Below are 27,401 nucleotides of genomic sequence, written 5' to 3' on the forward strand. Positions count from 1 at the left end.
GCAGTGGGAATGGTCCTCCACCACTGAATCCTCTACCTCTCCCGATGGCTCACCCACCTTCTGGGAAGGCCCAGTACAGTTGCTGGGAGTCAAAGCACCCAGCACTCTGCAGCTTCAGGCCCTTGATCCACTAACCCTGTCCCAGTCTGTCACATGCCCCTGCCCTACAACCACAGGCTCTGTGAGAGTTCCTGCCATGCTATGAGTGGGTGGAGGTGGGGCAGCTGTTCACACTGACAAGCCCCCCAATCTCACTCCCGAGAAGCCAAATGAGACATTTGTGTGTACCGGATGGATGCAGAACTTGCGGATGGTGTAATCCACCAGGACTACGCAGTCCTCTACACACACCCGGATGTTGCCATAGGTCCAGCATCCCTGATCTGGCCAGTACTGGTAACACTTCTCCTGTGAAGAACAATTGGAGGAAAAGAGTCAAGACACAGTCCGGGCCATGGCATCCCACTGCCTGCATAAGGTCAAGTAACCTGTGTCAGCAGTCAGCGTATGATGAGCTGGAAGCATGGCTCTGCAGGAGTGTGTCTTTTACAAAGGGGAAAGAGAAGCCTCCTCCGAGGTGGCAAATGTGGCTGTGGACCAACCAGAGTGGCTTTGGGGTAGGACACAGTAACATCTCATTTGCTCAGCCTTTCATCTCTCACATCCTATTACAACAGCCACGGCCGTCCATGAGGAAGCCACTTTGGAGTTAGGGAGCCTGACCTCATCACCCGTCTGGCTCAAGTGACCCTTGCCTCCACACTCTCACAGTGCCTTCCCTAGACATGTCCCCGGGGCCCAGTTCTCTGTGCTCCTTCTGGTCAGGCCACTCACCCTGGATGGCACACTAGCATGGGAACCCCTGAGGCAGAAGACAAGCCCCAGGTACCCCGTGTTTCCTGACGCCCCAGAGCTTAATAGGCAGTAAGCCGTTCATCAGCACAGTCTGTGAATGAATGGGGATCACCTCCCACTCCCCAGGGAAAAGAGCCACACATTTTCCTTGGGGAAATCTCTAAAATGTAATAAGCCTTCTAGGCTCCTCACAGTTTGTCCTAGAAATGACCAGTGAAAGGCACAGCAAACTGGCCAGTTCTTCAGGATCGAAATGCTCCTAAAGTAAAAGGTACCTGGTGCCATGGAGACCAGCATCCTTGTCACAACACTGTGGGATAAACATTACCCCTCCCTGTATCCTGACCTAAGCTGACTTATAGGCATAGGGCCTCAGGGTGTGGCCAGTAGGGACACTCAAAGGGTCTGGTTTGGGTGAATCATGGTTCCTCTGGGGACTCTGATGACTCTCAAGCAATTTTTCCCTGAACGGCTCTTGCAAGGATAGGAAAGGGGTCTCAGGCTCCAGTGAGCTCTTGGCTGTCCCACACTCAGTACATAAGATGCCCGCTGAGTTTTGCAATGCTCTGCCCAGGATGTGGACATCATGGGGACCACATTGCAAGCCACCAAGGAAAAGGAACTCTCTTGAGAAATGACTCCATCTGAGGTAGTGGAAATGAAGAGAACCAGTAGGCAGCCCCAAGTCACAGGGCCAAAAAAATATAGCAAGGGACTCTAGGAGAGATTGATGTGGATGACATTACCAGCACACAGTGGGACTGAAGTCCTTAGGGCTCCTCTGCCTCTGCTTAGGGCTACAGTGCTGGCCTTTTGGATAAGCAACCCCAGGAGACCTGGACTCTGTGGCAGTTGGTCACAGAGACCCGAGGGCTCTGCTGAGGGTCAGCCTCCCCGTCGACAGAAGCAAGGGTCCCTCCTCACAGGGCAGGGGCCTCTAGTGAGAGCTCTACAATTTTGTTCCTGTCACTCTTTCCATTGATGACAAAGGACAACAAGGGTAGGTGTCATATAGTAAGAAAGGAGAAGTACTCCCCATCTATCCCTGTTGTCATTGCAACAACAAAACAAAGTCTGACCTCTCTCTGATAGATCAGAAAACTAGAAATGGCCACTGGAGGCTTTTCCCTGTGCTGTTGGGCATGGAGGCCACCAGTTAGGTGCTCTGGGGGTAAGAGTGTGAGTCCTGTCCTTGTTCTCCTGTGCACCCCAAGAATGGTTGTTCCACCCAAATCCTGTAGGCCCCGCCCAAGTCCTCAGCACACGGGGTACCATTAGCTCCAGGCTAGTGCCACCCATGAGGAGAGGGCCTGGCTGGGGGCCCAGCAGGCAGGTACCTTCTCCTAACCTAGGCTTTCATGTTGGAATACACTAGAAGCACCGTCTACCACCTGGGTCTCTCCACCTGAGGAAGCTTCCCTCAGGCTTCCAATTCCCCTTTTACTTGGAAAAAGAGTTCTGTGTGAACAAGTCTGCCAGGCTTCAAGTCTCCCAGGGCTCTGGTGCTCTCCCTTCCAGCCTGCGTCTGGACCAATTCCTGGCAATGGGAATGGAGACACGGGCTCAGCAGATATTACCGGGGTCTGCTTTGATAGGAGACCAGGCAACTGTACCTCTCATTCTTAGCTGGTGCTTCAAATTCAGCTGTTCATTCACAAGCCTCCTGTTGGAGGCCATCTCTAGTCTAGGAAAGACCTGCTCTCAGTGGTGTTCATTGGCAGTCAGCCCTACCACGTATGAGGTACCTTTCACTCTAAAATCTGTCCCTTCCCAGTGGGGTTAGAGCCATGGCCATGATGATCCTCAGATGAAGAAGGGAACCTCTGATTCCTTATGTGGGAGTAGCACAGTGAGGTGTAGAAACTCGGAGAATTGGCTTCAAGATAGGGTGCTGGAAGGTCTGAGTGCTGTTTGCCCCCCACTGTTAGATGAGAACTTCGCTTACCTCCTTCCTTTCCTTCAGGTTTGTCAGCATGACGATGGTGGCTGACCGTTGCTCCCAGACCATTCTCCAGAAGTCATTCACTGTCTCCTGCTTAGGGCCTGTGTGCAGAGGGGAGGGTTAGGATGAAGGAGCTGGTTAAACTTTGTCCATGAACTCAGCCTTGGAGGGATCACACCTTCCCCAGACACAGGGCAGGCCCTGCAGCCTGGAAGCTTTCTGCGCAGCCAGGCAGAGTTTGGGTGACTCTGCTGATTCACGGGCAGAGGGAACGGAGACCGAAGGAAGATGGCTGAGGACCACGCACACGCCGCATTCATAGTGGCTGGGAGCCACCACATGCCTGAGTTCCTCAGAGTCACACGCCCCTCCAGAACTGCTAAACTGGAATGTGAGTGTGAGCACGTGTGTGATTGAGGGGGAAGAGAGGGACAGGGAGAAGGGAGGAAGGGAGGGGAGGAACCAGGAAGGAGAACCTCCTCTGCCCTTTGTCCACTTCCTGTTTGAATAGGTGCCTAGGGATATAACAACTATTTTGTGCTCCTAAGGCTAAAACTTCTATGCTGAGAAGAAGGGGGCAGGAGACGAAGAAATCCTTCCTTGACAAACTGGTGCTTATGAGAGAAATACAGGCCTTAGTGATGTTTCCACCAATGTCGGACAGGTTTTCTCTCAATCACAGGGGGCCCAGTCCCCTATGAGTAACAAGTGCTTCTACTTCTAGGAAATATGGCCTCGGAGAAGGGGGAAGGGAAGTCACAGTTCAGTTTCACCGATCCCTGGGGAATTGCGTCACCTTCCCAAAAGGACAGCCTCTGGCAGACTGGAAGGCTCTCTAAGCACAGGTTGGGACTGAGTATAAGGGTAAGGACAGGATTTTGTAGCTGAGCCTCAGTGGCTATGACCTTGACCTAACAGCTCCTCCATTCTGTCCTCCACCACAAAGTCGGCGTCTTTCGGAGCTCAGACAGCTAAAGTCAGTTATCTATTGAATGTGAGGCTCAGGGTAGCCAGAGGCCTCTTGTGCGTGCTGTGCACATCACGGAGGGGCACACAGTACAGGTGTCTAACACAGTCACACAACGGTGCACACACGTGAAAAGCCAATACAAATCGTTGGTATTGTTGGCAATTAGATATTTAAATTACCATAAAAATACTATGCAGACATGAAGGAAATCGAATGCTTACCTTGAGCTGCTATGAATTTGTTCTTTTCTTTGTAGCCCTAGAAAAGTGAAATCAGACCCATAATTATCCAGGACTATTTTTGACTAGGGGACCGTTTTGTTCATAGAAGGGGAGGAACGATTCAGCCAAGAGAATGTAGAAAACAGAAAAAGTAACACGAAAACAAAAACAAAAACTAAAACACAAACACCCTCTGCGGGCCCCCCTCCCCTGTCCCAGCAATCTCAGAGATAACAGTGTCCCATGTCTGCAGCCTTTACTACTGTGTTTTTGTTTTCCCACACACATAAGCAGATGACATACTAATCCATGTTTTTAAATGGGCCCATGTGTACAAACCCCTTTATTTCTTTATATTTTAATAAATTTAAAACTTTAAATGATATTTCAAAAACAACTAAACTCCGTGGCCCATTGTGGTTTATTTAGTCAAATGCATCCGGTGGGTTTAGTTTGTCAACACTGTAAGGATCTGGACTGAACACCTCCAGCGTCCACTTCGGTCATTAGCCTCGCTGGATCTGTTATCTTTGTGACATCTGGTGCAGATGCAAGCCAGGAAAGCACAATGTCCCCACGTTCTCAGTGTGACCTCAAGTGTTCAGTGTTGGGTGTCTACACATCATGGTTTAGACTCAGCCCCTGAATGGCCAGCGTCAGTGTCACGCTAAGCCGGGGGAAGAAATCAGTCAACTTACATCTATGTAGGAAGCATTGATGTAATCAGAGCAGGGGATTCCATCCACTTGGCTCAAAATCACTCTGCAATGATCATCTGGGGAAAGCAGGGGAAAAAAAGTCCTGTGGTGTTAGAACAAGGAGCTACAGAAGCCTGGGGTGTTTACCTGAGAGTTAGTCACTGGAAGGAGGTAAGCAGGCCTCCCTTGAGGTCAGGGTGGGGGGCCCTGCCTTCTTGAGCCCTGTATGGTTCACCTCAGCTAGGGGAAGAACGTAGAGATCGTGTTCTCACAGTGGGCACAAACATTAACAACTGTAGGTGCACACAGGGACCTCAGCATACAGAGCTAGATCTTTCATTCCGGCCTTCCAGAGGACACGTGGGTAAAGGGTTTGGGACACTGAACTACAATATCCATCCTTCACCATTTGCCCCAGAGCTGGATGGAAGCTGGGTTTGCAGTCTTAGACCACTGACTATGGGAGTCTAGCTGGCTCCAGCTCTCTCTCTCTCTCTCTCTCTCTCTCTCTCTCTCTCTCTCTCTCTCTGTGTGTGTGTGTGTGTGTGTATTTGTGGTGCTATGTGTTATGTGTTGCACACATGTGATCTGTGTTAAAAATGTATTGTATGGTATATATGTGTGTGCTGGGGTGTGTAAGTATGTTGAGAATTAAATGTGCTGTATGTGTGTATTTTTGTGGTATTGTGTGTTTTACATGCATGGTATATACATATAATTAAGTGTGCTAAGTATGTGCTGTATGGCTTTATGTGCTGCATGTGTGTGGTGTGTCTATTTTTGTGGTATTGTGTGTTATACGTGCATGGTATGTACATATGCTTGAGTGTGCTAAGTATGTGCTGTGTGGTAGGACATGCTGATTGCGAGTTTATTATGTGTGGTGTATGGTACAATGTGTATATGTGGTGTGTGGTGTGATATGTGGGATGGTAATATGTGGTATTGGGTGTGGGGTGTGGGATGCTCTGATAGGCTGCACACCAGGGAGCTGCAGTCAGGGCTGCACTCTGATTGTGGCCCCTGCTCCTCCGTGGGCCTGGGTTCCACAGAAGCTGCTGCTGGATCACAGCATCAACAGATTGTGTAAAAGGTGGCTGACATGGAAAGGTCTGTAGTCCCAGCACTGAGGAGGCCGAGACCAGAGGATTGAGAGTTCCAGGCTAGCTTGGGCCTTGGCCGTGGCCTTTTTTTGTTTTGTTTTGTTTTGTTTGTTTGTTTTTTTGACTGGGCTGTTGTGTGCTATCTCAGACTCCCTGAGTTTCATCGCTGAGCTGCATCTGTTCAACTCTGGGCAGAGGAGGGGACGGCACATCTCTGAGGACACTTACTAACCAACACATGCTGGCCAGGATGATAAACCCAAATCCACTGCCACATGTCAACACACTCCCATTCAGAGGCTCAAGGATGGAACCAGTTGTGCCACAGCACGTGTCACATGTGTCACACTTGCTGAAGAGATTTTAGAATGACTTATACCATGGGACAGTTATGGAAACACAGGGCAAAACGGCACCTGCATGGCCTTGGACCTTCACATCTTCTAACAGATTCCTGAGTCTACATTCTGAAAAGTCACACTTTGCTATCAGAACACTACTACCTAAAATTACTAGCAGTGGCATCCTCCCAGCAGAGGTCCATCGGGCTGCTGGCCACAGACAGTATGAGCATGTGAGCGCTCAGCCTTTTGCACACAGAGTGCCCAAATCTTTGGGAATCCCAGGCCAAGGCCAACATTACACATCAGCCCAGGGGCATCTTTGAACCTATTTGACATCTGCCTGGCTTGGGGTGTACCAGGAGGGGCAGGGAGCACCTGGAGCTGTGTGCATTGAGTCCTCTCATCCCACCTTGCTGATCCTAATTTGGCTCCATGACATTCAGCCCATTGTATTGCTCCAGCAGGACCAACAACTCCAATATAGCCAGACATGTCTCTCCTTAACTGATGCTACTCTTGATCCTAGACAGGCATGATGTTTCCATGCTGTAGAAAACTCAGACTTAAACAATGAACAGCTCACTACCCCTGTGGAACACACCATGTACCCACAGTCCTGGAGAGCTGTCAACACCCCAAGTCAGGTGTTACTCCTGGGTAGGGAGGGATGAGGCTGGCCCTCACCTTGGGGCAGCAGCAGGGGAACTTATAGGGGGTGGCATTGAGCAAGACTCTTTGGAGTGCTGCTATACTTTCATATGGGGAGAGGGCAGGATGGTTTTCTTCTGTGATCCAACCCAGTCTCATGTACAGCAGGAAGATTTTAGAAGGGGTTCAGTCTGTGATAGAGTGCTTCCTTGGTGAGCTGAGCACCCCACCTGTGCCTGTTACAGGAGCCTAGCCATAAATTCTGTTCTTGAGTTCTCACCAAGAACTAGCACTCCCCTCTCTGTCTCTCTCTGTCTCTCTGTGTCTGTCTCCATGTTTCTCTCCTTTCTTTTCTCCCCCATTCTCCTATCATTTCCCTCCCCCTGTCATTTCCCCTCCCCCATTGACGCAGAGTCTTGCTTGCTATGTTGCCCGGGCTGGAGAGCCCCCTGCCTCAGCCTGGAGACTCCTAGGATTATAGGCATGAATTGCTACCTCTGGCTCAGAAATATTCTTGGTTAAAACTTTGGGTATTAGCTTTAGGGGTCAGCAGGTTTACTAATAAAGAGAGAAAGTTAGGCAAGATGCCCTGAATGTCTTTGGCCCTAAACACGTGAGGGCTAAACCAAGGCATAAATTAAACCCATCAAGGAAGCTGAAGTATTAAATTAGAAGTCAAAATGGATCTTTGAGAATCGCAATTATCAGTTGACATAAACTTTTCTGAAGAGCCCAGACATCTTGCTCTTTGAGCTACTGAGCCACGGTAGTGTTTCCTTGGCTCTCCACAACCCACCTAGAAGTAAGGCTCCTGTGTGCAGAGTCTAAACTCAGGACAAGCCACCCTCACAGCCTAGCCCTCCTCCCTCGGCCCTGACAAATAACAACTCATTAGTTAATTACTCTAGGTTTAGTTGGATCCTAGAATAACGGTGGCTTTACCAAAAAGTCACTTATAAACCTTATACACGAATGACAAGGAAGTGCTGCTTCCAGAAAGTGCTAGAAATCTAGTATCAGACATTGGACAAGTCACAGCTCCATGTACACACAGCACACTAAAGCTGACTGAGGCCTCCCTGACCCTGCCCGGTATCCCGTAAGACAAAGACCTCTGGGACCAGTAGGAGGCCTCCGTTCAGGATTTGAGCCCGAGGCACTTAGTGGCACTGTCTGAAGCTGCTCTTCTGTGGGCTTAAGGGTGACGCTGTGGTTGGGAGGATGGGAGGGCTGTGGGCTTGACAGGGTGTCGCAAGCCTCCTGCACTAGCTTTTGCAAAGTCAGACAGGAAGATGCAGGGTTTGTCCTGTTGGAAAGACAGGCACCTCAGGCTTAGATTCAGTCAGCAACAGCAGGTCACAAGATGCCCAGATCATAGCAGCCTTCACCCTGACTCTGACACTTCCTTGGCAACCACCCTCCCCAGCTCATGGTTGCTGTTTCCTGCTGAAGTTAGAATTTTTTTTTTTTTTTTTTTTTTTAGCACCTCAAGGGTGCCAAACCCATGTGGGCTTTTCATTCTATCATCTTGGTCTTTGGTTCTGGACCATAAATCTTATTGAGGATTTGTTCCTGGTTTAGTCAAACACTAACTGTAAAGGAAGGTACTGCTCAAGGCCACCAACAGGCCTAGACTGGTACTCAGGACTGAAGCTGGCAGGAGAGGCCTTGCCTGTTGGCGCCCAAGTCTGTGAGAAGCATTCCTGCCCCGCTCCTTTACTGTGTGCTTAGCAACCAGAGTGGCCGGCAGCAGCAAAGATGTCCACACCCTGTGCAGGGAAATGGGCACCCAGGCAGGGTGACTCTGGATTCCCTGGGACATGCATTGAGCAGTCACCACAGAATCGCCAGCAAGTTGTAAAAGCAGGGCCAATTGTAACCAGCATGTCACAAATCATGCAAAAACAAACAAAAACAAGAAGTCTTACTGGGCAGAATGTTGGGGTATCTGTTTTTTTCTCTGTTTTCTTCTTTATTTGCTAGTTCGAAGGTTCCTTGTACGTGTCCAGATGGCAATGACTGGAAAGAAACGGAGAGCTGTTTGAACACTAATGAATCTAAACCCATGTTCCCATCAGCTTCGCTAACAAGCCCAGGAATTAAAACTACCATCCTTCCATTGCCCATGTCTCTCTTCAAGTCTTACACAGACACTTAGGAGACAACGAATGGAATACAGAGATGGGCTTTCTTCAGGGTTTTCAGTCTAGATACTAAACTTTGTGAGGTCAGGAACGTATTCACAATACAGCCTATCTTGCTCCAGTCCACACAGGTCTTGGCTCAGGCAGAGATTCCTTGAGTACAGGTGAACTGATCCCAAAGGAGTTCTGATGCGTGAGACAGGAGCAGAGACTACCAAGACTTCCAGAGTGAGCTTCAGGCAGGAGCAGGGCCCTGGAGAGTGACTAGAGACACAGCCCTCACCACCCCCAGGACTCTACTGTCTCTGTGGATTAGGTCAGGTCAGCAGGCTCAGGTCTAGAGTTGCTGATTCTCCTAGTCCCTGGGAGTTTGGGACTCTTTGCGGCTTAAGATGTACCCCGTTAATGACCCCTGGCCACTGCCTAGGATTATCAGTGTGAAACCGAAGTTTCACTTTGTCACGATGCTAAAACTGAGAATCGTCACATCTGGGAGTAGAGTAGACATGTGGGTTTCTGCTTCCTTCTCCCACGGAAGTCACCTGCCTCTGAGTTTTGGTCTACTGTTTGCTTGCTTCTGGCTCCTCTCTGTGCAAAAACAAGCCCGGGTAAAGAGCACCTTGAACGTTAAAATCATGCCCTTCAACATTCAACCTGCTTCTGGTTAGACCTAGGACCTCTGGGCTCCAAGGAAGACACATGTTTGTGATGTGTCAAGCCCAGAGAAAATGCGCAGCTTCTCTTACAACTAGCCTATGATCAGATGACATGTGACCAGACCACATGAACAGTATTAGAAATGTGCTCGGCATCACTTGACTGAGAAGACAGACCTTAGTGATATAGCCTGAAGGACCCCCTTGCTCGAGCACAGGGAAACATGGGGGGCTTCTTGCTCTTTGTGTCACACTTTAGGGCCCTGGGAGTTGTGGTCTGGCTTCATAGAGCAGCCTCAGATGACATCCATGATGTCTCGAGATTGTTCTCATTTTATGTCTGGGCATTGACCTCCCTCTAGCAGGCAGGAGCTTTTCAACAGTGGCCGACTCAGTTCCCACAAGGGCTTACATCAGGATGCTGTAGAATCCCTCTCTCCTCTGCTCTGGGCCCACCACACCTCATAGCCACAGACAGAGGCTCTGCCTGGGCCAATGTGGACGGACCAATCAGAGGTCATCCTAGCAATGCTAATGAGTTCTCAACCTCGTCCCTAGTTATGAACACCTAGGTTCCTCTAGCTCAGACTTACCTCCAGAGCTGGCTTAGCACAACCCCTTGGCCCTAAGTGGACACTGAATCTGTGGTGACGTCCCATTTCTCACAAAGCTTTAACCCAGAATGCAAAAACCAGTCATGTTAATGTCACAATGACACATGAAACCAGGCATCTGCCAAACCTCCAGAATGAGCAGATCCTGGGGGCTCAGTGATAACACTGCCAACAGCAATTCTTAATTGTAACACATGAACCACTCCCCTGTAGAGGGCCCATGACAGAGAAACATGTTCCGCGGGATAGATGGAGTATGCGGAAACACACGTGTATGTGATTTTTCTGCATACTGAAACTGCTCTAAAAATAAGACTTATTAAAATAAACAAACTGGATAAAGCAAAGGAAGACAAAGTAGCGGCAACGTGATGGCCAGTGGGAGCCTGAGTACAAAGAGGAATCAGGCTCTGGCCGCCCCGCCCACAGCTGTGTGCCTCTGAGAGGTGGTCCATAGAGATGAGGCAGTATACCCTGCCTTCTCAGGATCCTGGAGGACAGGACGAGGGGAGGTGGGCAGAGTTCTGTGTCCCCCGTACATAACCCCAGATCCAAGTGAGCTGCAAAGTTCCCTGCACAATTGGGCCCAGCATGTTTTCCTGCTGTCAGACTACCTAGTTAGTACCTCAGGTTTCTCAGCTGCTTGGTAGCCCTGGGGAAGTAAGAATGCCAGGGATGGTTAGCCAGCAGCGGCTCTGTGTGTGTGCTCTAGGAGGCCTGGTTTGTTCCATCAAGACCCTGAGGACAGAGGATGGCTCTGGTTTGCTGTGGCTTCTGTAAACAAACAACTCCCTCTGTATGTATTTCTTCTGTATTTATTATAGGGAAGGTCCCCGGCTGGTGGCTTGACACAGCTTGCTGGGTCAGAGCTGGGGAAGATGCTCACCAGAGAGAGGGCTTCACTGCACAGGGGCTTCCTTTTCTGGGACTGAAGTCAGGAACTGGAAACAGGATAGAGATCTACCTTTCCAGGAGGAGCTAGCATATAGCATCTTATCCGCATGTTACCTGTTACTTATTGGTTTAAATGTTATCAAAGCCCCACAGGGCAGGGAAAATCCCTACTTCACAGATGAAGAAACTGAGGCAGAGGTTAAAGGAACCGCCCAAGTCTTCCGGGCCAGAATAGTACACAGACAAACCGGTTCCAACATTCATCCTACTCTCCCAATGATCTTAATGCCAAACCCCTTCTAATCCTCAAGTTCATGGCTACTTAAATCTGGGCTTGACAGTACAGGAATGTCCAAATACACACTGCGACTTATCCAGATCCTATGACCTTTAGGAGAGGGTGTCAGACCAGACAAAGGGAGGGGTAGGAAACTTAAATGTGTTCTCTGAGAACTGGCCTGGCTGATCTGGACAGGAGAGGGATGCAGTAGGAGTGTGGCCACAGACGGGCCAAGCTCCTCCCTGGGGAGAGGACCCAGGCTGCATGCACTCTTAACCCACATTATCTCTACAGGCAGCAGGACACTGCATAACTGAGGGAGGGCCACATAGAGGCAGGCTGGGAGGGACAAGAGAGGGAGTCATTTGTTTCGGGTATAAAATGTACAGGGGCCCCAGAAAAAAAAAAAGAGCCTCTGAGGAACCATCTTTTCTATCATAAGTTCTCTTCTTAAAAATTTTAGATAACATTTATTTACTTGTATACACATGCCTATGCGCGCGCGCGCGTGCGCACACACACACACACACACACACACACACACACACACACACACACACGCATACCACGCTGTGAATGTGGTGGTCAGAGGCCAATTTTCAAGAAACAGCAGCATCCTTCCGTTATGCCGGTTTCAGGGATGGAACTCAGGTCATTAGGCTTGGCAGCCAGTGCCTTTACCTGTGCCTTTAGAAAGCTGCATCCTTTCTAAAAAAGCAAACTTAGTGCTTAAAATAAGCTGTTGGACCAGGGCCTGTGCTGCCTACTGTGCTTTCCCTGTCCTCTTGAATTCCCCTCACCTGTCTCACCCTGCTCCTGGCTACTCCAAGACTCTCCTCCAATTAAGTCTGGTCACCGGCACCCTGCATATAACAGCAGAACTGGAAGGGGAAGTGGAAGACACAGGGAGACACAAGCTTCCACCAGCAAAGTGAGCGACAGCTATTTAAAAAATGGAGAATTAACTTCTGGTGTTAAGTTGTAAGTTTGCAAAACAACAGTGTTTGGTGATGTCTTTCGGTATGACCTAATTTAGGAAGAAAAAAAAAAGAGGAAAACACATTTGGCAGCAATAAAAAGAGAAGCTAGCTAAAGAGGAAGGCATAACGCTCAGAAGTGAGTAACGTGTGGTGGAGCCCACCACCGCCTTCCCAGGCCCTAGCAGGCATCTCTGTGCTGTTGTCTCCCTCTCTACAAACAACCACTTGGCACTATTTAGAAAGCTCCTTATCACATATAATAAACAAACAAACAAACAATCAAACAAACAAACAAACTCATCATCTGGGAGGCTCACATCTGTGCTGTCATAGAGCCTCCGTCCCCAGGCCCCATTGTTGGAAGTGATCTGGAGTACAACAGCAGGGCAGAGTCAGGCGATGGCAGCCACCCAGGGACACCCACTCTTGCTCCAGGCCCAACATTCAGCTCCCAGCCCTACACACAGGGTGAAGACTTGAACAAACCCCCTCAGAACACCAACAAACAGTATGGGGCTCTGTGTCCAAAACAGCACTTCATGCCTACCCATCTGACAGTCACTAAACAATCAACAACTTGGGGGCTGGAAAGATGACCGAGAGATGAAGAGCTCTTGGAGGGGACCTGGGTTCAGTTCTCAGAACCCACTGGGTGGCTTATAACTGCCTGGAACTGCAGTTCTAGGGGGATCTGATGGCCTCTTCTGGTAATGCATGCCTGTGGTGTACATGCATATACAAAGCACTCACACATACATATAAAAGATTAAAATAAAAAAAAGGAAATGAAAAACTCTACGGGCTGGGTGACCCATCTGTACTGTGTCTTGAGTTGAGAGTTCTGAGAATGACTACGGAGACTGTCAGTGGGCAGAGGCATGCCTCAGTGAGCTTCTGCTCCTCAGAGGGTGTGGGAGTGATTCACCCCATGCAGCAGAGACTCACGCACACCGAACATGAGCTAGTGTCTTCTGCAGACAGTTTCCATAACCACTGAACTGTGCCGTGATGGTCTCTCAGAGGGATCAGTGCTGATCTGATTAGAAGCTGGACCTCTAATTGGGGACCATGACAGGATGCTTTGTGGGAGGTTCTCCATAGCCTTCAGCATAAAGCGCCACCTGTGGTAGGTGCCACATGTGTGTGTGTGTGTGTGTGTGTGTGTGTGTGTGTGTATCACAGCTGCTGTTATAACATGGTACCCAATGGTGGAGCTGGCAGCAACCCCCAGGAGCATCAGGCTCGACCATCTCACTTCCTAAGGAATGAGGAGCACCAGTGAGGGGCACTGCACTGGTGACTGGGCTTTCTTGGACCCCACTTCTGAGCAACATCTCAAGTGGCACAAAGTCCCCGAGTCCCTGGAGCTACCGGCTCTGACTGTCCCACCGTTCCTCTCAATGGCTGAGACCTGGGACACTCACATTGAACTCCTCTCGGAACCGCTTGCAGTCATCTGCAGATCTCACCCGGATCTCCTCCTCCAGGTGCTCCACCGGGATGGGGAAGTACTTCTTGGGACCTGATGGAGATCTGCTCAGCAGCATCACCCTCTGCTGCTCTGCAGGGCCAGGAGCAACAGAGAAGCCACTTAGTTCCATTGCCCGTGGCTGACTCATCCTGCAGATGGTCTGACAGCATTCCTAATGGATCTGTATAGTGGGAGGGAACCAGTCCTCTCAAACTGCTCACCCTGGGGGCTAACCTAGCCCTGAACAACTGAATCAAACATCTGCTTCCCAACACACCCTACTTTCAGCAAGTGATGGCAATGTTCCTGTCCATCATAGACACGGTATTCTTGATCTTGCTTGTGAGATCACCCACCACTCAGCCTTCGCTCTAGCCCGTGCTCCTTCCACAAAAGGGTCACTGCAGCTTCACACTGCAACCGGGTCCAGAGAAGACTAATCACAGGGTTCTGGGTATAAGCTCAGAATAGATGGGGGTCTGCCAGGATCTCTGTCTTGCAGCCTCCCCTTCTTAGCAACACACAGATCTGCCTCCTTAAATCTCACACATTACAATGCAGAGAAATAAACCATCTTTGAGGTGGGGAGGAGGGGACACTGCAAAGGAGAGGGTGGGCTGTGGGGTGAGGGTCTTTGACTAGCCACCCTGCAAGCAAGCTCAGAATTCAGTGCAAGCAGTGCTGGGGATTGGCGTTTCTCTTTGCAGAGAGGGAGCTAGCTCGATAAGGTCAGCGCTGTCACCTTTGCAAAAGGCTCTGTCCTATCATCTGCAGAGCTCACTGACAGACACCCTTTGGCTGCAGCCAGGTGAGCTGGTAGAAGCCTGTGGGCTTCTTGCCCTCCCAGACACACTCTTCCCTCTGCACTGGCTTCTGGGGTGTGCAGGGTGGTGAGAAGGGCAGGATGCATGGAGATGCACCGGAGCCGTACGATGGTCTATGCAGACATGCAGGTCCCCTAAGGCCTGCAGCTACAGCTCAGGGTTGAGTCCTCTCTTGCCACCTGTGGGTTGTGTTAGTTCCTTTACTACCTTGGGGGATGGGGTGGTTCTAACGTGTCGCTTGAGTTCTGATGGCAAGCATGTTACCTCAAGGCAGGCAAAGCTCTGTAGGAAGTTATAACAGAAAGCTGGAACCACTGTTGTGAGGCAGTGTTTTGTGGTTTTTATCGTCACTAAAAACCAGGGACACTGGGTAGGTGCTGTGCCACTGAGCTGTGTCCCCAGGTCCCTTGTTCACTGGAAATTGGGTCCTGTTATGTACCCCGGTCTGGCCTTGAACCTGTGTTGCTTCTGTCTCAACAAGTGCCTTCAAGTACTGAGATTACAAGCCTGTGCCACCCCTGCTTAGCTAGAACCTGCACGTTAAAAACCTTTGCTTTGTCTTACCATTGAAACACAGAGAAAGAAAAACAAGCTTTTATAAGCAGCGTTTACAAGTCAGAACACAGCTGGAATCTTAGTTAGGCATGTCCCCTAACTGATGTTCCTTCTCAAGAGGGAACAGCTTTGGCAGAGCAGTGTCCTTTCTAGCTTGACCCTGAGGTAGGACGGTGACATCTGAACACTTCTCATCATGAGTTAGAGCCTTATCACAGGAGATTTCAAAGGCCTCAATGAAAAATGCTACTTGGCAAAACCCTGCTAAACTGACAGGATATGAGTGGTCTCTTTAAAAAAAAACCTCACAAACTGAAATGTCTCAGACATCCGTTCTCTTTGCAGAGAAAACGACCTCTCACACTAACTTCCGAAATAGAAAAGTTCTGTGTTACTAGCAAGCGGCAGCATGAGTCCAGGAGGAGCTGGAGAGACAGGCAAGCTTGAGTGACCGCCCAGCTCCTGTCCCCTGTACCAAGAAAGACCCGGTGTGCAATACCTTGCTCCTCTAGGATCCCGTTAGGCATCTTCTTGTCGTTGCTGCTGACCACGGCCTTCCTCTGCTTCCTGAACCTTAGAGGAACAAGATGTGTTAGGTCTCAGCACAGCGGGGACCCCCCAGAGCCCTGAGTGCGGCCATACCCACCAGGTGAGCCGGGAAAAGTTCTTTCTGCTGCTCATGGCTGAGCCGTGTGTAGCTCAGGCCTGGCCAGTCGGTGTCTGAGCTGTTTGGGCCCACACCCCCAGCCTCCAGCACACTCATTTCCTCATAGGAGCTGGTTAGAGCACGTCAGTGCCCGGGGACACTCCTACCTGAAGAAGTAGGCTGCAAGGAGGAACAGGAGGAGGAGCAGAGGCAGCAGCAGCCAGGTGAGCAGGGGCTGAGATGCACCAGGGTCCGGAGGGCCTGCGGGTGGGAGGGTGGGCGAGGGCAGAGACCCCATCAGGACCCTGGGAAGGGGTAAGGACTTCCAAAGCACACCCCATGCTGCGGTTTATAAATTATCTCCTATCAGTTTTTCCTGGAGACAAAAGAGTATAATGGTGGGACTTGTTCAAGGACCCTGATGAAGGGTGACCTCTCCATACCCCGATGTACCCTGCTAGTCAGCTATTTCTCTAAGCACTTCTGGCCCAGCCTGTCTCTTCAATGAGGAGGTAGAGGAAGGTGGCTCCTCCTCAGGGGACAGTCGTTATGTCCCAGCCTAGATGAAGCAGGAGTATCAGGTATAAGGAACAGACTGGCTCCAAGGTTTGGTACAGTTACTGAAGAACAGGCACACTGTGGCCTGGCTTTTCAGAGCAGTGACTTCTCTGATATAGACTCTTCTGGCTTCCTAAACCAAGTTGCTTGTCCATATTTCACACCTCCCAGGTCCACCTTCCTCAGAGAGACATGTATTCCTGCCCTAGCACCTTGGCTTTGGTGACCTTGTGGTCATCAATAGATCCATTCTCTTAACCTATTAGGGTGCACTCTCATCTCTACAAAGCTCCCACCCAAAGGGCTCCATCCAAAGCCTGCTACTCCAGTTAACCAGTGTGGCTCCTGTCGTGAACTGGTCCAGGGGAGCTATGTTCTGCAGTTGGCACATTGCTACCAGGAGTGAGCAGACCCCCCCCATGGGAGACCCTGGAGGTCAGTAGCTAGATTTTCATCCTCTTGAGTTCCAGAAGAGCCAAACATTGTTCCCAAGCTGAGTATGTGTTGTGGAGTTCATGTCTTTCCTCCCTGACACCCTGGTCCATCGAAACTCAGGGCTCCAGGAAGGAGTTTGGAATGTCATGGTTTTCCCAGTCCTGTGCATGTGATCTAAGGCTGATTCCCATCATCTACAAGGTCAGATATTTATCAGACTTAATGATTAGGAATATCTGTCCTTCCCTTAGGGGGATACCCCAAACCTGCCCACTACCCAGCCGGGGCCATTTAGGAGCAGCCTGGCCCAAGACTTCCATGCCTGTGGTTCCAGGGAATGGTAAACCCTAGATTAGGACCTGGATCAAATTTTAGCTTGGGCTGCTGGGAGCTGCCTGCACTGAAGGGCAGAGCTAAGCCAATCCCAGGGAGTCCCACAGCTTAGGGTACCCTGATTCAACTCCATCCATTTTTGGTCAAAGGCCATTAGAAAGTGTGGGCAGTCCCCCTCCTTCTTTTCAGGAAATGCTCACTGTCTTTTCTCAGTGTGTCACCATGGTGAAACTACCCACTTCTGCATTGCCCAGAGGTCAGCCTCTGGCTCAGCCTCTGCCCTGCAGAAGCAGCTACTAAACTGGCTAAGCTACAAGGTCTACTCTGTCACAAACAGAGGGGCTTCGACCCTGACAATTCTCCCCTGGGCTCTGTCAAAGACTTGAGGGACCAGCCTCTGTGTCCTTGTTCTCGGAGTACAGGCTTCAGTGACAGACATGAGGATCGCACAAGGCATGGGTTGGATGACATGAGTCCTACATGGACTGTCACACAGGCAGGAGGATGGCTCAGAGGGACTCATTATCCCTCAGTTTAGTTTTTGTCACTTCTAATGTGCTTTGTCCAGAAAGAGAGAGGTCGGGGCCAGAACCTCGCAGGCTTCCCAAGGGTAGCACAACACCCAGAGCCAGGCTGGGTGGGAGGGGACACGGAGGGCCATGGGGGATGCTCTGGCTACAGTGTCAGAGCCTATGGGAAGATGGGACCAGACTACTTCTTGCCTCAAATATCGCAAAGGAAGAAGCCCATACTTTATGTAACCATGTTTGAAATTGTGGAGGCTGGTCAGTTAATTAGATTTAACATGAACTTTTTGACAAACATGGTGGGCCAGGAAATAAATCCTGGTGTATACTGAGTAGTGTCCCCTTGGTCCCAGAACTGTTCGACCCAGGGAGGCATGAGGTCTCCCAGAGGATATCCTATGGTCACATTCTGTTTCCAGGTCACGTTGACTCAGGGTGGGGGATGGGCAAAGGGCCAGGTGGGAAGGTGGACATGGGTCTTTCTAGATGATTCAGCCTTTTCCCTAAAGTGTTGTTGGTTTTCCCAACTGTATGTGATAAGTGAGTTCATGTGTGCTCACATAGACGTTAGGCATAGGCATACCTGCATGTGTGTATACACACATTTGCTTACACAGAACCTGGTCCTGACACTAGAGAGACAATAGTTTGTGTGTGTAGTGGGGCAGTGTTTTACTCTGGACATAGATTTCCCCAGTGACTTGCCTGCTGTGTCAGAAGGACCCAGGCAGAAGAGCGTGGGCCAGCCTGGGGAAGCTCTTTCCAGACCCTATGGAACTCTGCACCATTCTGCAACAAAGAGTACCCATCCAATGAGGGGCATTCTACAGTCTAGGGTGTCCCCAGGGGGGAGGCGGAGTTAAAGTAAAGGAGGAAGAGGAAGACAGAAGCACAGTGAGCAATTGTGCTCTAGGAAGAGACAACAGTCCCTGGAGGACTGCTCTGGAGAACTTTCTGGGATCTAGTCCATAAAGCTTCTTGGGTCAGAAGACTGTAATAAACATTCCAAGTAGCCCAGTCAGACTGAACACACATAGCTGGACTGTCTTGTTTCCCTAGCGTGAAGTTGTGAGTGTATCTTCCCCTACCTTTTCTTCTATGACACTAAACACATAGGTTTGGTAAATAAATTAGACTCACTAATCCCTCCTGCCATCTGAGATCACATGACCAAAGGAACTGCTATTATTTTACAAATTGTTAGGGAAGGAAAAAAAAAACCCAAACTAATGATTATAAAGAATCATCCGCTTGATGACATATCTTAACACTAATGCTATGTATGAAGAAACCGGATGAAACACACAACTCTCTCATTGCTCCTGGAGAGCTGCCATGCTAGGTGAGTCTCCTCATTTTGTGTCCTGGCTGCTTGCCATCCCACACTTTGGACTGGCCCAGACTACATGGGTATTTGTGACTATTTCCCACTTTGCTGTTCCCTATATTTCTATACTTAAAAAAAAGTTATATTTCTATTTATGTATCTGCAGGTGGGTATATGCCTTTGTGTATTTGTACCACATGTGTGCAGGTGCGCAAGTAGGCCAGAAAAGTGTGTTTGATCTCCCAGAGCTGAAGTTTCAGTCAGTTGTGAAGGGCTATGTGGAGGTTATGTGGGCTATGTGGAACCGAACTTGGGTCCTCTGGAAGAGCAGTGAGTGTTCTTAACCACGGAGACCTCTCTCCAGTCCCTAACTGTGTCCTTTATCTCACCAGGGTTTCTGTATGGCACCCTTAAAAGTGGACCTTGTATCTCCTACACTCATTATCAAATAACAGTAGAAATATCCAGATGGCCTCCCAAAGCATCCGACTTCTACGCTAACCTGGGGTTTACGAGGGAGACACTTTCTCCTGCACACTAATGATCCTTCCGCTTTTAGTCAGGCAAAAGCACAATAACGTTTTAACTTGATTTTCTCTACTATCTAGAGAGTTCGGAACCTCTGCTTGATGATTAAAATGGAATTAATTAGATGCTTTGATTTGCCTGGTGGTGTTTGACATCTTCTAATAGCTTCAGCTGTCAACTTGACACACCCTGGAATTATCTGAGGATTGCCTTGCTCAGATGGACCTATGCTCCTGTCGGTGGGGTGTTTTATTATTGACCAATATAGGAGGCCCCAGACCACTGGAGGTGGCCCCATCCCTAAGTAGGTGGTCTTGAGCTGTTTAAAAATGATAGTTGAGCACAAGCCACTGAGCAAGCCACTAAGCAGTATTCCTCCCTGATTTCTGCTTTAGCTACTGTTTAAGCTCCTGCCTCGACTTCCCTTCATGGTGGACCATGACAAGATATGTAAGCTAAGTTAACCCTTACCTCCCTGGTGCTTTTGTCACAGTGTTTGCCATGGCAGTAGCAAAGCAAACCAGAACACCATCCATTTTCCTAATGTGCTCTTTCACATGTTAAAATTTAGGATTCTTCCTGTATGTATTATGGATAATAACACTTCCTCACAACTTATTTTTACATATTTATAATGAATTCTTTGTCTAAGAAAATGTGTCACGATGAATATTGAATTAATTTTGGCCAGAGATGAAAGGAAATCATTTCCTGTTGTTCTGGCACATTCTGGCAATGTGCTAATTCTCAAGAGATACTTCGTGATTTTTCAGGGGCCAGATCTTTTAAAGAGTACTTGGGGTGCCTTCCCAAGTTGCAGGACAAAGGAGTAGCCGTGTAACTTGAAGCCTCTGTGGCTCCTGATACTGGGACCAGAGCAGTTGCTAGTTTGCTGAGGCCTGAAGGAGACCTAACCAGAGCAAGTTTCACATTTACTTCTGTTCTGGGTGCTGAGGTCATGTGATAGTTTTCTCTTCCTGAAAGTAACACTTCCTGCCCATGGCTATGTTATGAACCAGTACATTTTGCTCTCAAATGAACTTGGAAAGCCCTAGTCTTGGATGGCGATGCCACCCTGGGGGAAGACTCAGGTACCACCTGTGGGGCTGTCACAGGACTCTGACAGATCAAACCTGTACTGTGGGGAGATAGATGCTCTGTCCTCAGGTGCTTCAAGATGTTCACTGGGATGTGCAGACAGCTATCCAGGTATCCCTAACTAGCCAGCTGATTAGTATTTGGTGAGGGAAGTCAGGGATATGAGTTGAGAAACTTCAGTGAATGTTCTTGAAGGTTGCTGTCCTAAGGGCAAGTCTTCGATGTTCTGTGCTTCAGGACATGCCAAGTTACTTGCACATGGAAAGCCACATGCAGGGAGGCATGCACGCAGTGTCTTTGTTTGTTTGTTTGTTTGTTGGTTTTTTGTGGTCATGGGTGTCATGGCAAGGAGGAAGAACAATACATCCAGAGTGTTCTCTCAGGTGTTTGAGAGGGCACCAACTTCCACTGACTTTTTCTAAGAAGTTTTTCGGTAAGGGTATTGATAATTTGAGCCCCCCTTAAGCCTTGCAAGGGCCAGGATCAAACATGTTGCTCAATTTTGTGTGTAAACTTGATGCGGTCATGACTGCAAAAACATTTCAAGACTACCATGGGAGAGGATTTTTGGATGAGGCTACCACTAGGATCTATATGTTGAGTAAAGCAGTTGGTCTGCCCTAGTGTGGGTAGTCCTTGCCTTATAAGGAATGGGGTAAGGGTGCCTGAAGGGATGGATGGGCATGAGGGACGTGCAAAGGGAGGGACCAGTCTTTGCCATCGCAGGTTCATTCACTAAGACACACTTCAGGGAATCCCTGCCAACTCCTTAGGGAGGCTCCCTGGCCTCAGCCATCTGCCCTGAGCCTGTCTCTCTCTGTGTGCAGCACAACCCACCGAAATCACAAAGAAGGAGTTGAGGGGCTGAAGGAAGCATCAGAAGTCTGAAGACTGGCTAGATGACGAGCTCGCTCCTGTTTCGCCACAGCAAAAGCTGATGCTGAGGAATGTGGCTGTGCTCTCAAGACTGTCCAGCCTGTTTGTCTCTGCAATGCTCCCTGCATCTGTACCCCATGAGTCAGGACAGAGAGGCATAGAGGAGCAGAGAGGGGCATAGAGTGGGTGCATCCAGGTTACCCAGCTAACAAGTGACTGAGACAAGATTTGAACCCAGGCAGTGAGTCAAGAAGACCTATTTTTGTTTGGTTGGGTTTTTTTCCCCCTTTCTACCTCCTCTTCCTCACATTGGCTTTGTATTTAATTTATTCCTTTAATTGAGATAAATTTACATGTAAAATGAACTTTTTTAAAAAAGATTTTATTTATTATTATATCTAAGTACACTATAGCTGTCTTCAGACACACCAGAAGAGGGCATCAGATCTCATTATGGATGGTTGTGAGCCACCATGTGGTTGCTGGGATTTGAACGCGTGACCTTTGGAAGAGCAGTCAATGCTCTTAACCGCTAAGCCATCTCTCCAGCCCCCAATGAACTTGTTTTTAATGCATGGTGAATAACTTCCCTGGGTTAGGCAGCTCTGGCTACGGTAGGTAACGCCTTTAGAGTATGTCTTTGTCTCCTCCTGCCTTCATCCTCAGCCCTGGAAGCTGCTCACTACTCTCCCCGTCCATGCTTTCCAGGTCCTGGGTATTTCCCGTCAATGCAATCCTTCCTTAGTCTACGCCATGGGGTTTCTATGTCTACCTTCTATCAGTGGGAATGTCTCTGACATTCCTCCTTGGTGTCACATGGACACCAGTGTGCCTCTTCTTCTTTAATATTTAAACTACAAGGTAAAGGAACAGACTAAGAATAATCCCCATCCCTGCCTTGGGGTGTACTGTCCTAACTCTCTCATGAGGCTAGGGCAATGCTGTCCATTTTAACTCCATCTCCTGGAAGCCACGACACATCCAAGAATGCTCTGCATTCACCTAGAAAAATAACAACTGTTCTTTTAAAAGAGGAAACTTCACCACATACCAATATTACAGAATATTAACAAATTATAAAATAACATTATTAGCCCTGTTGTTTGGTTATTCACTCCATATTAAAACATTTTCTCATGAAAGGAAGGCAGGGAGCTCACAAAACATAAAGCTATAAGACTCTTAGGGCCCTGAAGTTTTATAAGCCAGAGACAAATTGCCTGGGGTGTAGTTGGGATGGCAGGACTCTTAAGTGGAACTGCCTATAAGCTGCACAGGAGACTGTGATGATATAGCTTTCATGAGTTGTCACCCAGGCTGGAGTGGGCTTTTCCAGTGAAGCAGCTGCCCCTGAGTCACCTGGATGCTTCTGTAAGTAACCCCCCAAAACTTACTGGTTTACTAAGCTAGACATGGATACAGTCATTTCTTGGGTCTATGGTGGGGATGTCCTCTGTTGAGTCATTAGATGTTTGCTCATATCTCCTCAGGAAAAGTTACACAACAAGCCTTCAAGCTAGTAGTTACATTGGCCCAACCTCCTGGTCAGTGTTTGGTCACAGTTGCTCCTAGCAGGGCTTGTCAAAGTCAGACTTTTCAGAATGTATTGTTGAATTAACCAGTGTGTGTGTGTGTGTGTGTGTGTGTGTGTGTGTGTGTGTGTGTGCACATGGGCCACAATGTACTTGTAGAAGTCAGAGGGAAACTTGCCTGGGTCAGTTCTCTTCTTTCCACTGTGTAGGCCCCAGGGATCGAACTCAGGTTATCGGGCCTGACAGCCAGCACCTTGTCCCACATAGCCATCTGGATGACCCTCTGCAGACTTTCTCATTCCTTTTTTCAACAAGGCTGATCGCTGCCCCAACCCCAGCAGGGAATCCTCGTTGGCACAAGGGAAGGCCACTGAACATCTGTCCCAGCTGCCCTAGGTGCTCAGGAGGTGGCAGTTTGTGAGGTAGCAGGATCAGCTGGGCACAGGTTCGGGGTCCTTACCTGCAGTTGTGCTGGTCCAGTTGCTCTCTGTTGGGGTGGTGTCGTTGCCCTGGCCAGCTCTGGCGAGCGACAAGCTAAAACTTGCCAGCAGGAGTGGACAGAAGGGCTCCATGGCACACCTGCAAAGAGAAAAGGGCCTGCTCAGAATCTTCCTGAATAGAAGGCCCTGGATGTGACCGTCACTCAGTAGGGACGGAGAGGAAATAGGAGAGAAGCTCATTGTAGGTTTTCAGAAAACCAAGAAATTTGCCTGCTGACTTCACGGTCTCTCTCTCTCTCTCTCTCTCTCTCTCTCTCTCTCTCTCTCTCTCTCTCTCTCTCTCTCTCTGTCTTTCCGAGACAGGGTTTCTCTCTCTCTCTCTTTCTGAGACAGAGTTTCTCTGTATAGCCCTGGATGTCCTGGAACTCACTCTGTAGACCAGGCTGGCCTCGAACTCAGAAATCCGCCTGCTTCTGCCTCCCAAGTGTTGGGATTACAGGTGTGCGCCACCACCGCCCGGCCTATGGTCTCTTTTGATGTCTCCATACTATAGTGGTACAGTCCCTGTCACCTGCAGGTCCAGACCAAGGTCCCAAGGCTGTCAGCTCCTACATTGCTGAGGGTGAAGCAGCACGGAGTGGGATCGGACCCCAGCTTTATCCATATTGCCAGCCAAGAGGCATCTGCTTGAGTCACCTGGCACCCCAGATATCACATCCCCCAATACCAACTGTTCATCTGCCTCCCTTGCACAGCCATTCTCTGGCCAAATTGTATCTATGTTGACTGTGGTATCTTGGGTAAGTAGATACCAGTGCCTTCGTGTGTGTTTTTTGGGCCCCTTTCACTAGGCCAGCCAAATCTATTCCATCTGCACCTGGCTCACGAACCAAGCAGCCTTGAGGCCAGCATCAGGGTCCTTCTCTACCCTCTCCCATCCTGTGGCAATATACTCTCCCAGCCCACTTCAGTAGCCCCCTCCTGGCCTTGCCTCTGACTGGACTAACTTCCTATTCTAAGAGTCATCTACAGCCTCAGAAGCAAGCTAAGTGTTTACTGAGTTGAATGGATTCAGGGGACAGACCGATTGGCAAGGGGTCCAGCACAGAGAAAGCTCTCTCATACTAAGACCCCACAGGTAATCTGTCTTCGGATTTGCTCTTGGCTCTCCATCTTTGCCCAATCACCTTAGAGGTGACAGTGATGGTGACTACCCTGTGGTGTAGAAAGCCTTGCTTACAGATTCCTGACCCATGGCGGCAAACGATAGCACATGCCCAGTGCAGATATGTAGTCCCAGTCCTTGGAGCCTCACCCAGAGCCAGCCCAGGGGCTCTGTCCCATCCCTACTGAGAAAGAGTTTGCTACCCAAAGCTTCCAAGAAGGATGCAAATGGACCAGACCTCAGAACTGAAACCAGTAGATAGATGCTCAGCACGTATGACACTGTTCCAACAGGGAACGCTGATGTTTGTAATTACTGAAGACGCGGAAGGAACAGGGCAACCCTAGTGTTCCTCAGTAGGCAGATGAACCGCCAAGATGAATGGGGTTCCACGTGCATTATAAAAATGACCTCACAGAAATTAGTCAGTGGCCACCAGCATGTGTGGCCTCTCTTAGCTCCCAAAGGCACATTGTAGATTTATAAAGTGGACCAGACACAGACAGCTTTCTCTGTGCTGGACCCTTGCTCGAGTGTGTACCTGCTCTAGCCTGCCACTTGCGTGGGTATCATGTACACAGGAACCCCTCAAGGGCTGATACCACTGGCTCCCGGAGGGTGAGAGACCAGACTAAGTCAGACTTCAGGATTATAAAGCCCATGTTGGAGGTCAGGACTGCTGGGGACACACACCCTCAGCTGGACCCATGCTGCCCAGGCTCTCAGCTGACAGGCGGCTTCACACATACCGTCACACACTGCCTTTTCTCTTTCCAGTCTGTTACTGAACCCTGTTATGGCACTTTACATACAGTAGAGGAAACGGCAGGGTAATTGATTGGGAATTATTAATTGGCTTAATCCAACTCCAGAGATGTAGAATTCCTGGGTGAAACATTGTGCTTCATCCCAAGCATCAATAACCTTCCCCACCAAGCATTCAGTGATCTAAGAGGAGGCCAGGCCAGCACCCTGGGGGAAGATGAAGTCCTCAGCTGCTTCTCCTCATTATGTATGGATGCCTGTCTGCAAGTTCTCAGAGCTGAACTTCCCGATGGGACCAGCAGAGGGAGATAGAGTGTGCAGACATCAAAACCTGTCCAACCATCTGGTGTCTCTTTAGTATTCCACTTGAATTCTAAGGCTAGTAACAACCTGTCGGAGGCTCCCTGGCTATCCTGTCTCAAAAACTTGCACAGGCTACTTAGTAAGCACAGGCACGGAATCTGTGCAGGAATAATGTGTGAAAGAGGAATTAAATTTACGCCGAGCTCCAAGGATTGTAGCTGAGTAGTATTTGCTGTGTGCCTGCCAAGTGCTAAGCACAGGAGGCCCGGGGAGCTTGTGCAGTCTGCAGAGCTGGGATGAACAAAGCATTCTCTTCCCAGAAAAAGCACACTTTATTTTTACTCTACTCAAAATCCACCCATCATCTCTCAATAGGACTATAAAGCTATCATTCTTATTCTACTGAATACTATTCCAGCACTTCCCACGACAACGTTCAACAAGCCTGCTAGGATCTGGACATGCAAGGCTGAACCGAGCCCCAGCCATGAGCTGGGAAGCCCCGGACCTGGAAGGGCAGCTCAAGGATAGCGTCCTAGCAGCCCCACGAGAAGCTGTGGAGGTGATGCCGCCAAGGAATGAAGGCGGTGACCACACAACCAGGTTGTAGGTCATCGTCCTCCAGAAATGAAGCATACAACCAGAACCCTCAGCTGGCGGGATGACACGGCAGCCTGAAGGCAGCTGTGCATGACCGACAACGGTCAGGGCAACCTTTGGTTTAACCCACAGGAGCTCTGCTTCCTAGGGAGACCGGAAGAGCAAGAGTGGGAAGTCTGGGGCTCAATTGAGAAGGCCACGCAACGATGCATTAGCCTGTGACTTGTTTGCTCAGGCTCACTTTCTACTAACAACCCAGATGACTAAAATCACACGGGGGCTCAAATCAGATGTCTGAAATCTACATACCTAGAGAGTGATGGGTTATATATGAGGAAGTGAGAAGGCCACCATGTCCCTGTAAGCTTTCTGGGGCGACCACCTCCACACCAAGAGAACATGAACATAGACATGGAAGGTTCCAGGATATCTTTCCCAGGACCACTATTCCATTCCCAAGGTCCTTCACTTCTACACACACATTATTCATGGGTCTTAGAGAGAGGTGGGACAGCAAAGGTTCTGGGGCAGGCTAAACTTGATCCATGACATATCCCCACAGCAGGAGTGTTCTTAGGAGGACTAAAGACACTTGAGTGACAACCAACAGGTGTTTCATTCTCCCCTGCAGCACAGATGACATACACCCATGGGTGCTAGGCAGCTAAGGCTAGATGTAAGTGTAGATGTGGGAAGGAAGGCACCAGCACTGTGACATAATGGCTGGCAACACCAGCCACTCTTTGTGGAGTACAGCGAGTCCCAGGCTTGGCCCTTCCTGCCTTTACCACACCTTATAGAATCCCAAGCTGAAGCTCCGAGGGCTTGGCTGTCTGTGTGTAATACACACAAATACAGTGACCCGGGAGAGTGTCAGATCCCTTGGACCTGGAGTTACAAACTATTGTGATTCTTTTTCCTCAACCCCATGTGGGTGCTGGGAAGCAAACTTGGGACCTCTGCAGAAGGAGTCTATGCTCTTAACCATGGAGACATCTCTCCAGGCCCCAAGTATCTGCTTTTTTTTTTTTTCTTAACCTTTTACTATAAACTCAAGACAAGGTGACCC

At 49.3% G+C, this 27,401-nt stretch overlaps 1 protein-coding gene and 1 long non-coding RNA gene across 3 annotated transcripts in view; one reads left to right on the top strand and one right to left on the bottom strand.

Annotated features, from left to right (window-relative positions):
• Positions 1-27,401, bottom strand: part of Ptpre (protein tyrosine phosphatase receptor type E) — a 146,938-nt gene that overhangs the window by 16,347 nt on the left and 103,190 nt on the right. The window contains exons 3-11 of one of the 2 annotated variants that reach the window (XM_052196464.1): positions 23,520-23,638; positions 16,013-16,106; positions 15,699-15,772; positions 13,774-13,910; positions 8,710-8,800; positions 4,687-4,763; positions 3,989-4,025; positions 2,801-2,898; positions 289-408 (exon numbers count right to left, since the gene is read on the bottom strand). In XM_052196464.1, coding sequence (XP_052052424.1) covers positions 289-408; positions 2,801-2,898; positions 3,989-4,025; positions 4,687-4,763; positions 8,710-8,800; positions 13,774-13,910; positions 15,699-15,772; positions 16,013-16,106; positions 23,520-23,631 — 840 coding nt within the window. In that variant the 5' untranslated portion in view covers positions 23,632-23,638. Of the gene's footprint in view, positions 1-288; positions 409-2,800; positions 2,899-3,988; positions 4,026-4,686; positions 4,764-8,709; positions 8,801-13,773; positions 13,911-15,698; positions 15,773-15,845; positions 15,945-16,012; positions 16,107-23,519; positions 23,639-27,401 lie in introns of those variants that run through there. The other variant, XM_052196472.1, reaches the window with a different exon arrangement.
• LOC127694800 (uncharacterized) lies at positions 15,760-21,892 on the top strand. The gene is made up of 3 exons (XR_007979863.1): positions 15,760-15,848; positions 15,973-16,069; positions 21,479-21,892. It is a non-coding gene; the product is annotated as an uncharacterized LOC127694800 (long non-coding RNA).

Source organism: Apodemus sylvaticus, chromosome 1 (genome assembly GCF_947179515.1).
Source record: "Apodemus sylvaticus chromosome 1, mApoSyl1.1, whole genome shotgun sequence".
In the NCBI taxonomy this organism is placed as follows: domain Eukaryota; kingdom Metazoa; phylum Chordata; class Mammalia; order Rodentia; family Muridae; genus Apodemus; species Apodemus sylvaticus.